Here is a 14,928-nt window from a genome sequence, read left to right as displayed (position 1 = left end):
TGTGAATTTTCTCTCAGCGATTAACCTGCAAACCATTTGTCCTTACCTTTTTTATGAACAATTCCAAAGAGGTTTGGATTGCGTGCCTCACCACATAGTGGAGTAGTGGATAGAAACGATGCACACACAGAAGCTCCATACTTCCCCCGTCTGAAGAATGGTGATTTTTTGAGATTATAAGATAGGTAGAAAAATAGCTTCATTTTGACTAAAGGTTGAGTGGAATGGGGTATTGTTATTTTTCATAGAAAAATCAAACGACATATTTGTAAATAAAAAATAATTTATAAATAAAACTTATATATATATATATATATATGTTTTTAGCGGTTTAAAATTAAATGCTAGAAAAATAAAAAAGCCCAAAACAACTTCAAATGTAAAATTAAAAGTTCAAATTTCAACTTATAAATATAAGAAATAAGTCTACATAACCCCGCAACATTTTATCACCTGATCACTTAACCCCCCACCTAACAAACCAGATATTTAACCCCTTAATCTATCTAATACCATTTAGATTGCCCCTCATAGTGGTTTCGGTGGTTTTGCTTCTTGTTGTGCTATGCTGTCAGGTTTTTTTTTAAACATGATTTTTTGATGCATTGTATATTGCACTAATTCAGGTGAACATGATTGTATATGGACTAATTCGAATAGTTTAGGGGTAATCTAAACGGTATTAGATAGATTAGGGGGTTAAATACTTGGTTTGTTAGGTGAGGGGGCTAAGTGATTAGTGGTAAAACGTTGAGGGGTTACGTACACTTATTCATAAATATAATCGAAAGTAAAAGACAAGGGTGATCGTTATTTTAAAACGGAAAGAGTAAAAAGAAGCTGGCGATGACTCGTATTAACTATCAGGAAAGCTAAGCACATCGTTTTTGTTTTGTACTTTGGTGTGCATGCGACCTCTTCTCCTCCTTCGACGTAATTAGCGTTTTTTTATGCTGAGTAACGACTAATTACTTTGTCACGTCCTAGATAAGTAGAGTCACTGTCACAGCGCATGCAGTTGCTAGTGTAGATTGCCATCGACGCAGTATAAAAATACAATCAACCACGCTTCCATCACGCGTGGCATCGACTCATCAGGCAACCAGCCCCCAGAATTAAACCCAGTAAAAGAAACTGGATTAAGCTATGAGGACCAGATGATTAACTCGGCCACTGGCCAGCAGTAAAAATCGTTTAAAAAAACTGCAAGATGAACATGACGGATAGGATAGGCATTAGGCAGCATGTATCTATCCGTCGTCCACTCGCGACAATGACAGCCCAAACTAAAAAAGAAGAACAAACTGAAGAAGAGATCGACACCAAAGTTGCAAAAAAGGACTGGCCACACGAAAGCATACAGCAGCACGCAGAAAAACACTCCATCTATACTTCTTCATCAGAGCCTGAAATCAAGATGCAGACAAGCTCAGCATTGGGATCTGAATTTCTGAACTTCTGACGAGCGCACACAAGCCGTCAATTGGGACACAACTTGGCAAGATTTCTTTTTTAGAAAATACTACTGCTACTCGATTCTATAAGTACAGTATTAGAATAAGTCCAAAACATTTATATTTTAAAATGAAGAGGTTTCATGCGTGTGCCACCAAAACCCACCAAATGCAATGGAGGAGGAAGAAAGCTAGAATGATTGGAATACCTGAGCTGAGAGGCCTATTGGGTTCCATGTTAGAATAGAGAAATGGAGATCAGGAACTGAATTGGCTGAATCCTGATTGGAATGAATAAGTACAAAGTTAGCTGCATCATGCATGCATGCAAATGCAATGCTGGTGTGAAACAACCACCTAGCTACAGATGCTGCCGCATTATAGGCTGGTTGGTTAAGCTATTGTTTGGTCTGTTGGATGGATGGATCCCGTGGTTTTATTAATACTGCCCATGTCAAAATCACAGCTTGTTTAGTGCCAGATGAGCCCAGTTTATCATAGAGTATGAACACACTGTGAGTAGTATATTTATGGCACTATTGACTTTATAGTAAACTAATCGAGTATATACGGCGGGATTCTTTTTATTTTTTATTTTCTTTTGCTGTTGTTCTTGATCCCAATCATTCGGTTCTAGATAAAGAATTGGCCATGTTTGATTTCTGAAGAAGGAGAAGAAGAGGGGGGTGCATGCAGATGCAGGTTCCCAGACCAATCAAATTGAATGTACTATTGAATTCAATTCAGGTGTTGAGACATCGATGAATGAAATGACAAGATTTTGTTTTTTTTTCGGGGTCACACCGGAGAAGTAGAGGAAGGTTGGTTGCTGCAGAGAATGGGTGGCTAATCAAGATCTGGTGATGGCGATTGGATGGGATCACGCCATGCATGGGGCTGCCTAGGCTACCAAAGCTTCGATCTTGAGCTCAGAGGTCGAGGAATCCGGTTTGCCGGAGCACGGCGTTGCGCACGCGGCGGAGGTCGCGCCCCTTGAGCGTCCGCCCGGCGCCCTCCAGCACCGACGACGACCGCGCTTGGCGCCGCGCCGCCACCACGTGCGGCGGCACCATCTCCTCCTCCTCGTCGTAGTCGTCCTCGGGCTCTTCGGCGCGCTTGTTGGCGGCGGGGGCGACCTTCCCCGGCCACATCGGCACCCTCACCGGCGCCGACTGCCTCGGCGCCGCGGCGCCCCCCGGCGCCGCCGCCCTCACAGGCACGGCCACTCCTCCAGCCTGCTGACGCTCGTCGCCACGTCCCCCGTTGGCCAGCAGCGACGACAGCCCGAAGCTCTGCGGCACCGCGTGCGCGCGGCGACGCACCCGCGGCGGGCCCTCCGGGAGCGGCGGCGCGGGGCAGTACCCGCTGTCGTCGTCCCCGCCACCACCGACAGGCCACAGGACGTCGCTCTCGTCCAGCTCGAACGACGCCGCGCCGTCGGGCCCCGCCTCCGGCTGCTTCAGGAGGCCAAGAAACCGGAGCGAGCCGGCGCCCGGCGACCGCGGCATCGCCATCGCCACAAAGCTGAACAATCCAGAAACTCCCCCTATCGCCGGCGGCGGGCGTGACGAACAATTCCAACAAGGTGTTTGTGTTGGGTTTGGATGCCGCTCCCGTCCCGGTGGCTCCTCCTCTGCTTATATAGCACTAGTAGAGTGGAGAGGAAGAGGGTGACGATGCGTCACTGGGGGTGGGGCCCACACGAGGGAAAGAGGGTGGGGAATCTCCAGATAGATGCAGTGGGATTCCTGTGTGGTTTTGGAATGCCTACATACACCAACACTACAAAAGGAACGGATGCTTGTTGATCCCGTGGTTAGTTTGGTGCTAGTAGTTAAGGTGTGATTATTTGGTTTTTTATGAAAAAATAAATAATATATTTGTAAAAAAATATAATTTATAAATAAAACTTTTACATGCATATTCTTATTGATCTAAAAGCTAGAGTAAAAAATAAAGTCGGTGAGAAAACTCTTAAAATCAACTTTAAATTTAAGATTGAAAATTTTAATTTTGGCATATAAACATAACCGTAAGCGTAAAGATGGAGGTATTGGTAGTTAAGTTATCGTAGATAACTTACACTTTTGCTTTGTTGTTCATGAGTAGAGAGGAGTGGGCAGATGACGAGAAGCTAGCTGTTCCTTTCTCATGAAGATCATCAGGTTGCAGCTCAGGACTGTTGTTCTTTTGTACTAGACCGATGTCTATCACCGTGAACTTGTGATAGTGTACCTTGGATCCTATCTCTTTTTTTTTTCCCATCGGATCAAACGTAGAAATATTGGTTACTACCTTTATATTTTATCATAAAATGTTTTAGAAAAAAAAGGAGTACTCGTGTTGTAACTTTGGATTTATTAAGTGCCGTGAATATACTGAGTGAAGTTTATTTACAAGAGAGACATAGCTTCCATATTCCAATTCCAAACAGTAGAAAGGGTCAAAACGGACGTGTGAGTGTGACCGAAGAAATGAAAAATATAAATCGACCATGAATTGTAGCGAACATTAAGAAAGAAGAGCCCATCTAGGCCATCCAACTACCGATCAATTGGAAAAAAAAAAAGGCAAACAGAAAATTTATAATAAAAATAATTCATAAATAAAATTTTATAATATATTCTTAACCATCGAAAAGACAAGTCTACAAAATAAATTTTGGTAAAAAAAACTAAAATAGATTCAAGTTTAAGGTTGGAAATTTAAATTTTAACTTATGAAAAACAAAAGAACGGGTGTAAAATTCATTGCCCCTTTCCTCATAGTCCCATCAAGAGCCAATGCAAACTCAGCTGTGAGCCGAGCATCGAGAGGGCCTGGCAGGTCGCCGTCGATGGCAGTCACTGGGGGTGAGCCAAATGGGGTCATGATGGTGGTGAGTTTGTCGTTTAATCTTTTTTTGGGATGATTTAGATGAGACTACTAAATCACAGTGCTTCAACTGGTATGACGTACCTACATGTCTATTTCATCCGTTTCAAAATAAATCAATCTTTCATTTTTTACTTACAATATTTGACTCTTGGTCTTATTTAAATTTTTTTACAATTAATTTTTTTATTTTTATTAGATGATAAATCATGAATAATATTCTACATGTGACTAACTTTTTTTTAATTTCTTAAAAAAAATTAAATAAGACGCTTGACACATAAACCGAAAAGTCTGTCTTTTTTTAAGGGACGGAGGAAGCACGTGTGTTACGAACGTTCACATTTATAACATGTTTAAAAGAATTACTGAAATCATAGCAACTACATCATCTATTGCATGCCCTCTATGCATGCATCTTTTTTTTCTACGAAAGATATTTGGTATAGTGGAAATTTCTGTGTGAACAACGAGCTAGGTGGGTTGTTGTTTAAAATGAAATCCATGTGATGGTTACTTTAATTAAGACCGTACTAATGTTGGAAGAGCCAACAGCGAGTCACTGTTTTGATGAGAAATGATTGGCCGTAACATATAAATTGGCTCGATGATAGGATGGTGACAACCTGCCGGATCACTTCTGAGCCTTTCTTGGCTGCGGTTAATTCCAATCAAATAGAGAGTAGAAGACAAGATGCGGTGGCTAACCTTCAGAGGGTGTGCTGTTTCAGTTCCATGGTGATAGTGGCCTATGGAAGGTTCCAAACCATGCACCTTTCAACCATGCAATGTACCTGGTATATATTGGTATATATGTTCACTACTCTTTTCCTCAAAGATACACCCCTTTCACTCCAACGAACGGATCGATGCGCTCTTACGAGGTGACACTGAAACTACACCTTCGGTAGCACATGACAAACCGGTTTTTGCTAGCTAATACTACGAGTATTGTAGTGGAGTACTACTAAGATAATTCAGAATGATCAGATGCATGGCGAATTGGAGACCTAAAGGCCGGTTAATTTGTTATGCCATGGTAGTAAATTTTTGTAAAACTAAATATAGATTTAGTATTAAAATTAGCACAAAAATATATATTTTAGATTTAAATCCCTATCACTAACGTTATGTTTAGAGATATATATAAACATTATAGTTTTGTAATGGAATTAACACTAAAGATGTAGTTATGTGATAATTCTGCTATTAAATTTGAGCAATTTTACAGTACTTGAGAAGGAGGTACCAAAATTTTTACACTAAAATTTTGGTACCTCTCGGTATCTACTCAAGGATTGTAAAATTACTTATTAAATTTATAGTTTTATGATATTTAATATAAAAAATGTAGTTTTATTATAGATTTGGTGCTAAATTTATATATTTATGATACAGTATCTTAAATAAATATATAGTTTTACTGTAGTTTAGTGAAAGTGTACATATTTATGTGAAATTTACTCTAGCTATTTATATCCTAGGAATTTGTTCCATCACAATAAGAACAAAGTCTTCGTTAATACTAGTAACAATGCATGCCCACTGGCATGTTGATATGTAATGGGTGTTAAAGTTTTTTTTATTTATTTTGGTGAAGGGAGGGAGCAGTACGTAACCTGTGCGCAGGACGGCGCGTGAATGATTGGTGTGGCTCTGGCTCAGGGATGGCCGGCGATCATTGGTGACACGACGGATTTGATGGTGTGCATCGCAACGTGACCGCGTGCTGCTGCTGCCTGCTGGTTGCCGCACGTACGGGCGCGCCCACCGCGCACACGTACGTACGGTTTGGGGCTGGCACGCCGCGTCGCGTCGCCGTGTGCTGCTGCTCGCGAACCCGCTCACGGTTCACGCAGCGCAGCCGGCCGCGGATCACTGTGCTGATCGGCCGATGGACGCGCGCTCTCGGTGGGCCGGGTTTGCCAGCGTGTGACACGAGCACAGCACAGTACTCACCCCACCCCCTGGTGTTGCCGTGTCTAGCCTTGCATGATTGAGCTGAGCGCGCGCGCATGGATGGCACAGTGGCAACAGATGAAACGACAGCAGATGAGAGCCTTTCTTTTCTTTGCTTTTGCTTATGATGATGGTCCTGACGGCATCACTCCTCTCTTCACCGTGTTTGTAGGCTTGATGCTCTCTCCGCCTGACCTGATAAGATGGGAAACTACCCTACAAGGCTGACGCGAGAGGGCCCTTTCGGGCAGCAGCTAGCCTTGCCGGTTTTGTGCACGCACGGCACCGGTCATATACATTGCTGCCAACCTGGACAGACTCTCTCGCTGTTGTACTACTACTATCACACTCTCATCAGCATGTTTTTATCATCAGTAGCTGTGCCATGCCGGCTCTTTAGATTATACTAAGACCTACCGGTATTAAGCTTCTTCTCAGGTTAACCCTGAGACTTTGGACATGGAACATACGGAGTATAGTACAACACCTAGCTTAGGCATGCACATATAGGAGATGCTTGGCCCATACTACACCAGCAAAGATAGAAGGGATCCGTGACTAGAACGACCCCACGTTAACCTACGCATCACGTACTGTGCCATCCCCTGAATCGGGAAAGATGCACTGCACTGCACTGCACTGCAACACCACTATATGCGAGTCATCAGCGAGTGAGAGTGACAGTGTAGTAGCTAGGGGCACGTACTGGTAGGGCATGCAGGCCGGGGACCTCTCCAATTAGCGCGACTAATGCCCAACAAAAGTGCTACCGCGACGTAGTGGTAGTTTTTTTTTTGTTACGTGGTGTCATGGCCAACACGTTGGGCCCGCAGGGCAGTGCATCGATCGCCAGCTTGGTCGATCGATCTCCTCGCTTTGGAGTTGTCGTGTCATGTCAGGAGGCTTCACACGCGCCGGGCCGGCCGGGACGTTGCATCACTTGTCATCGCGCACACAGTCGCAGGCTTTCTCCTGCCTTGGATGCAGCTTTGGCTCGGCTATGCTATGCCATGGCGCCAGATGCTGGGTTGCACGCAGGGTTGATTCGTCATGGGATTGAGGAGCTGTTTCGTTCGTACCCTCAAAATCACGACCGAGTTAGGCATCAATCTCAGGCATCTGATTTTGTGTGACCAAGGGCTCTCAGGCTGGTCACCATCCAAACAATCCCTAATAATTCCTCAGGAATTTTACTAGAAAAATAGTTCAATTCCTCTATAATTCCCACGGAATTCCTCCAAACCAAATAGGCATTAAAAAAGTTATGATTCGGTGCCGATCTGTCAAACCACTCTAGCCTTAGTTAGGAACCATTTTACAGAAATAATTCAGCATCAGTCCTCCGAAATGATGTAAAGAACAGGAATATTTGATGCCCACGTGGTTTGGTTCAGACTCGATGAACTTTAAATACAGTGAATGGATTTCGATCTTCGTCGTGCATCTATAATGAGGTTTTACACATATAATGATACAAAAAGAGTGTCGGACGACGTAGCCTATGATTGGTAGGGGCCTACAGATCAACTTGTACTCTACAGATGTGTGGAAGATAAAAACACTCGGAACAATCAAGCAGAGTAAAAGAATATGGGTGGTTAAAATGGACAGGAATGCATGATATCTGTTGCTCGACGCACTCGTACATACAACAATAGATCAACCAGTAATGATACCTGCCAGGGCATCGCTTTTTCCTCGTGCAAATATGGTGTACACTAGGCGTATGGCATCTAGCCAACCATCCAGAGATTCCCAGGTATCAGCCACCTGAAACATGAATTAAAAATCCCAGGCTGAGAACTGAAGTGATAATGACAAACATGGTACTATTCGGTTGTACATCAAACAGAGTGGGAGGGCCTACGGAGGAGTAACATAAAAAGAAATCTCAAGAAAGTGGTTCATATGAATTAAGCCCTCCGAATTGTAAAGGGCAGTAAGTATGTCCTTACCAAGTACAAAGGCCCGTGAATTGTATCTATACAAAGGCCAGCACCAGGAGGCAGTGTTAGATCGGAGCACGCAGATACTGAAACGATATCTGTAACAGCTACTTTAATATATTTTTTGCTTCTTCCCATATGTCCAAGCGATTTGCTAGAAGGGCTTTCAGAGACATTAGCCTAAAATTTCCGAAAAAAAAATAATGAGACTAAAATCCTGGTGACATGCACACCAATATAAACATCTCAAGCTAAAAGAGAACATTCGAAAACTCCAGAAGCTCTAGAAGTATGGTTGTTTTAAAGGTAGAACTCACCTGCTGGAGTCCCTCATGGTTTAAGATAAACTGTGATCTTTCCCAATGTTTATGTGGTGCAATGGTATTGTCTGCTGGAGGGGCAGTTAGATATCCGGCTTTTAGATAAGGTAAAGGTAGCTGCCAAGCATAGTATATACGTCAAGCACAGCATAATTAATTACCTGGTGGATGAATGGTTGCTGAAAATTCAAATAGAAATAAAATAAAAGGAAACATAACTAAGCTATAGATAAAACAAGAAAGGACGCATACATTTTGCACACAGAGGGCACAGAAGTTCATAATATTTACTCTAATTTTCTCAATCATATTAAAAACTCTAGTCATTTCAGTATTCGCTCTTATGTCGCAGCAGCAGCAGCTTTTTCTACTTGCTTCTCACCATTTTTAATCGATAGAAAAAACAATTGTATTTCCAAACCTAAGTTCTATACAAGAGATGGACTTCTTAAAGACAAAAATCAAACATGAGCAAAGTTGTACAAGTAAAAAAAAACTGCCAACATACCATTGAGCGAACTAGACGTAGAGCACTGCGATAAACCTGCATTATGCACAACAACGTTTCAGTAGACAAACATATATGCCTAAAGATACATTAAATGGCCAATGGAACTTGAATCTTATAACAACATCGTGATGTGAGGCATAAAAGTATTGAATATGATAAGAATGCCAGAAATCAGAACTCATGGAGAATACAAACAAGTTATTGTGTGAATTTTCTGACACGTGTGATGACTAATTGACTATGAAACTTTTCTTGCTGTGGTATCACATCGCAACCTTCCAGAATGCCCCAATGAAAAAATTTAAAAAAAAAGAAAGGAACACGAGAGAAGGACAGATCTTCACATACTGAATAATTTGGCTTCAATGCATGAGCAGCTGCAACATAAATGGCGGACTGACTGTATAGGTCATTAGGAGAGACATCTGGACCCGCAGTCCTCATTGTATCCTCTGCTAAGCCATACTGTACCACCAAAGAGATGAAAATGAGTTCATTGCTGTTAGCACAAAATCTAGTCAGCTAGCATGTATTAACATTGATGGGGTGCTGTGAAAAAACACACCAGAACAGTTCCAAGGTTGTAAATAGCCCGATGGAAATCAAATTGCAACTGGATTGCAGATCGAAACTGCCACGAAAAAGCAAGTTATGAGTTTAAGAATTTTCTTGTAGATACATTTGCTCAGAAGTAATTTATCTGAAACATAATTAGCAGGTATACCTACCTTGCTTATAGCGGTTTTTATGATTGTTTGTTTATCTCGAGCTGGAACAATTGCACTCAGTTCCTACATCACAGAATCATAATATTGTCAGTGAATAAAAATAGATAATGTACTGATGAAGATATGTTAAACTAGATATAAGTAACAAAGTCGTGTACCTGTAGGCCCAGACCCCAGTTGTTGAGGGCCTACAAATAAAGAGACACAAATTAAATCAAGCAAAATGACAATTGATAAAAAATGGAAGCTAATCAACTAATGCACATAGATAATGGGATTTGAATACAACGACCTGACAAATGTTCAACCAATATCCAGTCAACAGATTTGTCCCAAATGTGGAGTTCAATAAATAAGGCAAAATAATTTGATATTACATTACAAAGCAAGATAAGTTCAGAACATGTAAGCTTGACATTACAGGTGGAAACATTTTATATCTTTCATAAACTCTCTATCAGGAGGGCATGTAATTCAGCATCTTTTTTATAAATTGACTGCTTACTACTAATCGTACAATGTCTTGGAAGTCTTTCTGCAATGCAACCTTATAGCTCTGCAGTAACTTTAACACTTGAGAATGCTTCTACAATCTTAGAACTGAGGAGTGGTCAATAATAGTGTAAAAGTTCATAGTTCATCATCAGTTTGGTGAAGGTCTGCAATTATGTTACTGATGCTTTTCTAGGACCTACTGCATGCTCTTCATTGCATTTGTTTCTAGGATGAAGTTATTTATTGGTGTATTCCATTTCCATATGTAAAATCAAAGAGGAATATTTGTTATCTTGCCCATCAAATCAGTCAATTACACAGTTCTAACCTGGGGGCTGTTCCAGTTTAACTGGACTGCCTTGTCATAGTTCATTATAGCCTGTAAAAAAAACAGAGAGAAATGAGCAGTTCATAACACATTAACTCCAAAATGGTGCAAACAATATACTCAAATGCTAACCATAAAGGTCTTGAAACTTCAAATCTTTTTTTCCCAAATTAATGACCCCATGGTGAGGGATACTGTTAGCAAATGATTATAGACCCTGAGAATTAAGAATCTAAGATAAACAATGATAGAAAAGAAATTCGACATTATGTTTCATTCAGTGCTGCAAGAGTGCTGGGAATTGCAAGCTAACTATTTCCTGTGGATAGTATTACTAGTTCACACGTTTATGACTGCAAAGAAGATAGCCATTCTGCAAATATCATTTCATCAACTCACAGATTTGGGTTAGAATTCAAATTGTTCATTTTTCACACTGTTAACAACATAAATGTTTCAATTTCTGAGACCTTCGACTCTACAAGTGTAGGAAAGATCAGAAAACATTTGCCATTTAGATACTAGCATAAACAAGATTAGCCTTTGTAAAATACACACAAAACTATTAACATTGTTCATGACCTGCTTCCATAGTTCTTCAGCCTCTTTGGTACGTCCACGCATTTTGGCCCGATCAGCAATAGCAATAGCCCAGTTGTAATATGCCTAAAACAATGAAAGCGAGGAATGAGGTGCGATTTTGGTCAAACAGAATATTTTGAAAAAGAAAAAACTGTTCACAAATGATAGCTTTCTTAATCAAAGTTAGGAACTGGCAAGTGCCAGTACCAATTTGGGCCATCTCATATGATAATTTAAGGCACAAAAAAATATTATCAATGGTTTCTATACATATTGATAATATCACCACGATATAGCACCATCTCATGATGAACATGATAAGGTGGAAATTCTTAGCAATTTCCAATCCAGTAGAGAAACATGTTTTAATGAAATTACAATCAACAAACTTACATCATATAGTGTTGGGCAGAGTCGTGTGGCTTCAGCATACTTTTTGCAAGCCTCCTCGAGTAATGAATCTTTTGAAGAACTAGAATCAGGATCCACATTATCTGCACTTTCCTGAAATTATATATTTAGATATTAGAACTACAAGATATTAGTGTAACAGAACTACAAGCTTTTGTTTTAACTTTTAACTACATACATACTTTAAGCAACAGAATGAATTACTGCCTTTCTATAGGGAATGCAATTCTACCTGGAGGACTAGGGCCCAATTATAGTATGCATCAGGATCTTCTGGATTTCTTTCGATGGCACTAACATATCTGCAGAACATGTGTTAAAGGCACAATTCTGAACTAATTGTGAAGTTCATAACACCAGCATATGATTAAGTTAATCAAGTGAAATAAACAAAAACCTTTTGGCAGCAAACGAAAGAATGCGTTGGCGAGAACGGCCTTCCTCATCAACTCCAGTGACACTATTTATCAACTCCATAGCAACATCATGATGGGATGAGAGCTGTAGGCTGTCCTGACTGAAATGGAGCAAAGGAAGTGTTGCAACTCTTCAAATGATAGCTAATTTCAAGATGTGTGAAGAATTGAGGTTTAAAAATGATTGATGTATCACCTCTCCTATGGTAATAAAAAAAACAATTCTACCAAACCCAATCATGTTGATATGAGATAGTATAAGTAATAATATTAATAGTAATGGAAAACCATAAAACTGCATGGTAGTGACTTGCTCAAATAAATCACCCATTGACTTGACACCCGAAAGAGACAAAGTCAGGTCCTGAGGATATACGGTGCCATCTTTTTGCTTAAAATAAGCATAAGCGAGACAGCTTATTAGCGATAAAAATAATTTATAGATAAAACTTTTATATATGTGTTCTTACTGATCTAAAAGTAAATGCCGGGGAATAAAATATGGTGAAAAAACCCTAAATTTAACTCTAAACTTAAGCTTTAAAATTCAAATCTTGGGTTATAAGCATAAGCACAAGCACAAGCGAAAAGATGGGGGGGCATAATTGGTAGGCATATTTTTCATGCACGGGTCAGGAGGAAAGCAAACTAAAATACGGCAGATAAAGAATACTTTCCAGACAGTTCTCCAAGATTTTAGGGCTTGTTTGAACTTGAAGCCAATTTTTGCCCCACCAAAATTTTGGTAGTGCCAAAACCTTGGCAAGTTTTTGCCCTACCAAATTTGGTATTATATAATTTGAACTAACGTGAGAAAAAGAAATGGTAGCAAACCAAACAACCATAGGATATTATTGAAGCTGCCAAAATTTTGGTATGGCGAAAATAGGCTCCAAACCAAACAAGCTCTTAGTCTTGTTGTGAAGGAGAATGCAACGTTCTAGTGATGTTGTTGCAAAATATGAGCCTAAGTTTTGTACAGATACTCAAGCCCTGCAATCTGCATGCAATTGAGAAGCTAAACACAGGGTACAAATTTTTAGTTTTTTTCCTTACTGCAGACCAAAGCAGCTAATTGCACAATGCAAGCATCTTCGGAAAATTATGTTTGCTAAACTAACACCATAGAATTCTGACTAGCACCAGTCATCTAATTCAACACTGTACTATAGTATTATCCTAAAAATGGATTCGCATCTAGCAACTTACAAGTTCGCATTATCAGTCAGCCAGTCTAGGAACACAACCTGTGAAAGAGACTTATGTGGACTGGAAGAATTGACACAGATGGCAAAATTGTATAGTTTGACGCAGTACCAGACGTCTAGCAGCCATTAAGACGAGTAAAAAGCTTCTAAATCAATCAGATCACCAGCGTGCAGTGGCTACTGGCGAGCACTAAACTATTCGATCAAAATCGATCACAACGAAGCACTGCCACACAGTTCACGTAAGTGGCAGATCTGAGGACGTTCTACAGCTAAGCAAGCGAACGCGGCAAGCGCGAAGCTGAGACGCGGCTGCACAGCTCAATGGCTTCTCCCCCGAGATCCGAATAGCTTCGTACAAACCCAAAGTGAGAGCAGAGACTGTCACACTGACCTGGCGCCCTCCGCACCGGCAGATCCAATCCCATTGCCCTCCGCGAGCGCGGATCTCCCACCCGCAGCCTCCCCGCCGTCCTTGAGCTCCCCGAGCAGCTCCCGCATGGTGAACGGCCGCGAGGCCTCACCCTCGGCGCCGAGACCCGCATTCGCCTCCGAATCATCCGCAATTTCAGGGCCGTCTTCCACTCCCACCTCCACCTCCGCCGGCGCAGGCGCCTCAGCGGCGGGCGGCGGCACCGCCTCCGGCTCCGCCGCTCCGTTGGGGAGCTCCGAGGAGTCAGCGGGCGTCGGCCGCGCAGAATCCTCCATGACTGGAGTCTCCGAGCAGGATCTACTCGGCCGGAGATCTGGGTGAGTGAGGCGACGCGAGGAAGAAGAAAGGAGACGCGACGCGACGCGAGCCGAGCCGCTAGTGGTCGCTTCCGCTGTGGTGTTGAAGTGCGCGTGGTTCACTGGAAGGAGGAAGCGAAAAGCTTACGTGTCGGCCTTGCCACGTCGGTACGACCGGTGGGCCCCGGCGTAAGAGGCTCGTCTAGTTTAGTTGGGCCGGGCCGAATCAGTCGAGGGGATGAGGCCGGCCCAGAAGTGGAAGGGCCCATGCAGCGGCAAATTCTAGAGGCTTCTTCTTCTTCTTCGCCACCACGGGAGTCGAGAGCATTCCACGGCCAACTGCCCACCTACAAGTCGCGGCAGCACGCCGCCGCCGAGCGAATTCACCGGAAGCGATCAAGCGGAGCGGAAGTGACAAAAAAAACCCTCCTCGCTGTGTCCCAACTCCCAAGGCCCAGGCGATGGCGGCGTCTCTGCTTCTCCGGGCCGTGCGCCGGCGAGACCTCGCGTCTCCTCTCGGAACCGTACGCTCCTTCACTCTCTTCCTCCTCCCTCGTTTTCGTTCCACAGTGCTTGGCGTGATCCGCTCTGTTTACTGTTTAGTGTCGCTTGATCATGTATGCTCATGCGTCGTTTTTATGTGTTCATGACTGCTCCAGTGTATATGTGTTCATGACTACTCCAGTGTAAGGGATGACTTTATAGTAGTAATGAAATTAAGCGAACGTCGCGCTTCATTCCCTATCTCCTGAAATCTGAAGATGTAGAGTTAGCTTTTATTTTCTTTTTCTATGCTCTTAGTTATTCGCGGTTAAGCAATGATCAGGCTGCTTCCTCTCGAGTCTGAACTGACTGCTGTAGCGGTGACTGACTGGAGTGTTGGATTTGATCTCCGGCCCTAGCCATTGGGCAACCTTGACCACGCCCGGAGGGGCGTACAGCCCAAGTAGGCTGGTGGGCCCCTATC

At 42.4% G+C, this 14,928-nt stretch overlaps 2 protein-coding genes across 2 annotated transcripts; both read right to left on the bottom strand.

Moving 5' to 3' along the window:
- Positions 1–2,157: 2,157 nt before the first annotated feature.
- On the bottom strand, positions 2,158–3,053 carry LOC121053891. The gene has a single exon (XM_040522356.1). The coding sequence runs from the start codon at positions 2,966–2,968 to the stop codon at positions 2,384–2,386; it is 585 nt and encodes a 194-aa protein (XP_040378290.1). The 5' UTR covers positions 2,969–3,053; the 3' UTR covers positions 2,158–2,383.
- A 4,464-nt stretch (positions 3,054–7,517) lies between these two features.
- On the bottom strand, positions 7,518–14,046 carry LOC102712241 (protein HLB1-like). Its single transcript, XM_040522434.1, has 14 exons — positions 13,627–14,046; positions 12,006–12,125; positions 11,841–11,910; positions 11,591–11,701; positions 11,198–11,281; positions 10,616–10,666; positions 9,951–9,980; positions 9,793–9,855; positions 9,630–9,695; positions 9,413–9,529; positions 9,062–9,097; positions 8,551–8,670; positions 8,243–8,413; positions 7,518–8,057 (listed from the first exon to the last, which is right to left on the bottom strand). The coding sequence occupies exons 1-14, from the start codon at positions 13,938–13,940 to the stop codon at positions 7,947–7,949; spliced, it is 1,464 nt and encodes a 487-aa protein (XP_040378368.1). The 5' UTR covers positions 13,941–14,046; the 3' UTR covers positions 7,518–7,946.
- Between the last annotated feature and the right edge of the window lie 882 nt (positions 14,047–14,928).

This window comes from Oryza brachyantha, chromosome 3 (genome assembly GCF_000231095.2).
Source record: "Oryza brachyantha chromosome 3, ObraRS2, whole genome shotgun sequence".
NCBI lineage: Eukaryota > Viridiplantae > Streptophyta > Magnoliopsida > Poales > Poaceae > Oryza > Oryza brachyantha.
The sequence above is the reverse complement of the archived record's forward strand: the minus strand, read 5'-3'. Positions and strand labels throughout refer to the sequence as shown.

What these genes read in the sequence shown, in the direction of transcription:
- LOC121053891 (XM_040522356.1), bottom strand. Translation starts at nt 2,968, where the DNA reads ATGGCGATGCCGCGGTCGCCGGGCGCCGGCTCGCTCCGGTTTCTTGGC.
- LOC102712241 (XM_040522434.1), bottom strand. Translation starts at nt 13,940, where the DNA reads ATGGAGGATTCTGCGCGGCCGACGCCCGCTGACTCCTCGGAGCTCCCC. An exon ending in CTGAAGAACTATGGAAGCAG is followed by an intron (nt 10,667 to 11,197) that starts GTCATGAACAAT and finishes TTTTTTTTACAG; the next exon opens with GCTATAATGAACTATGACAA. An exon ending in TACGTCTAGTTCGCTCAATG is followed by an intron (nt 8,671 to 9,061) that starts GTATGTTGGCAG and finishes TATGCTTGGCAG; the next exon opens with CTACCTTTACCTTATCTAAA.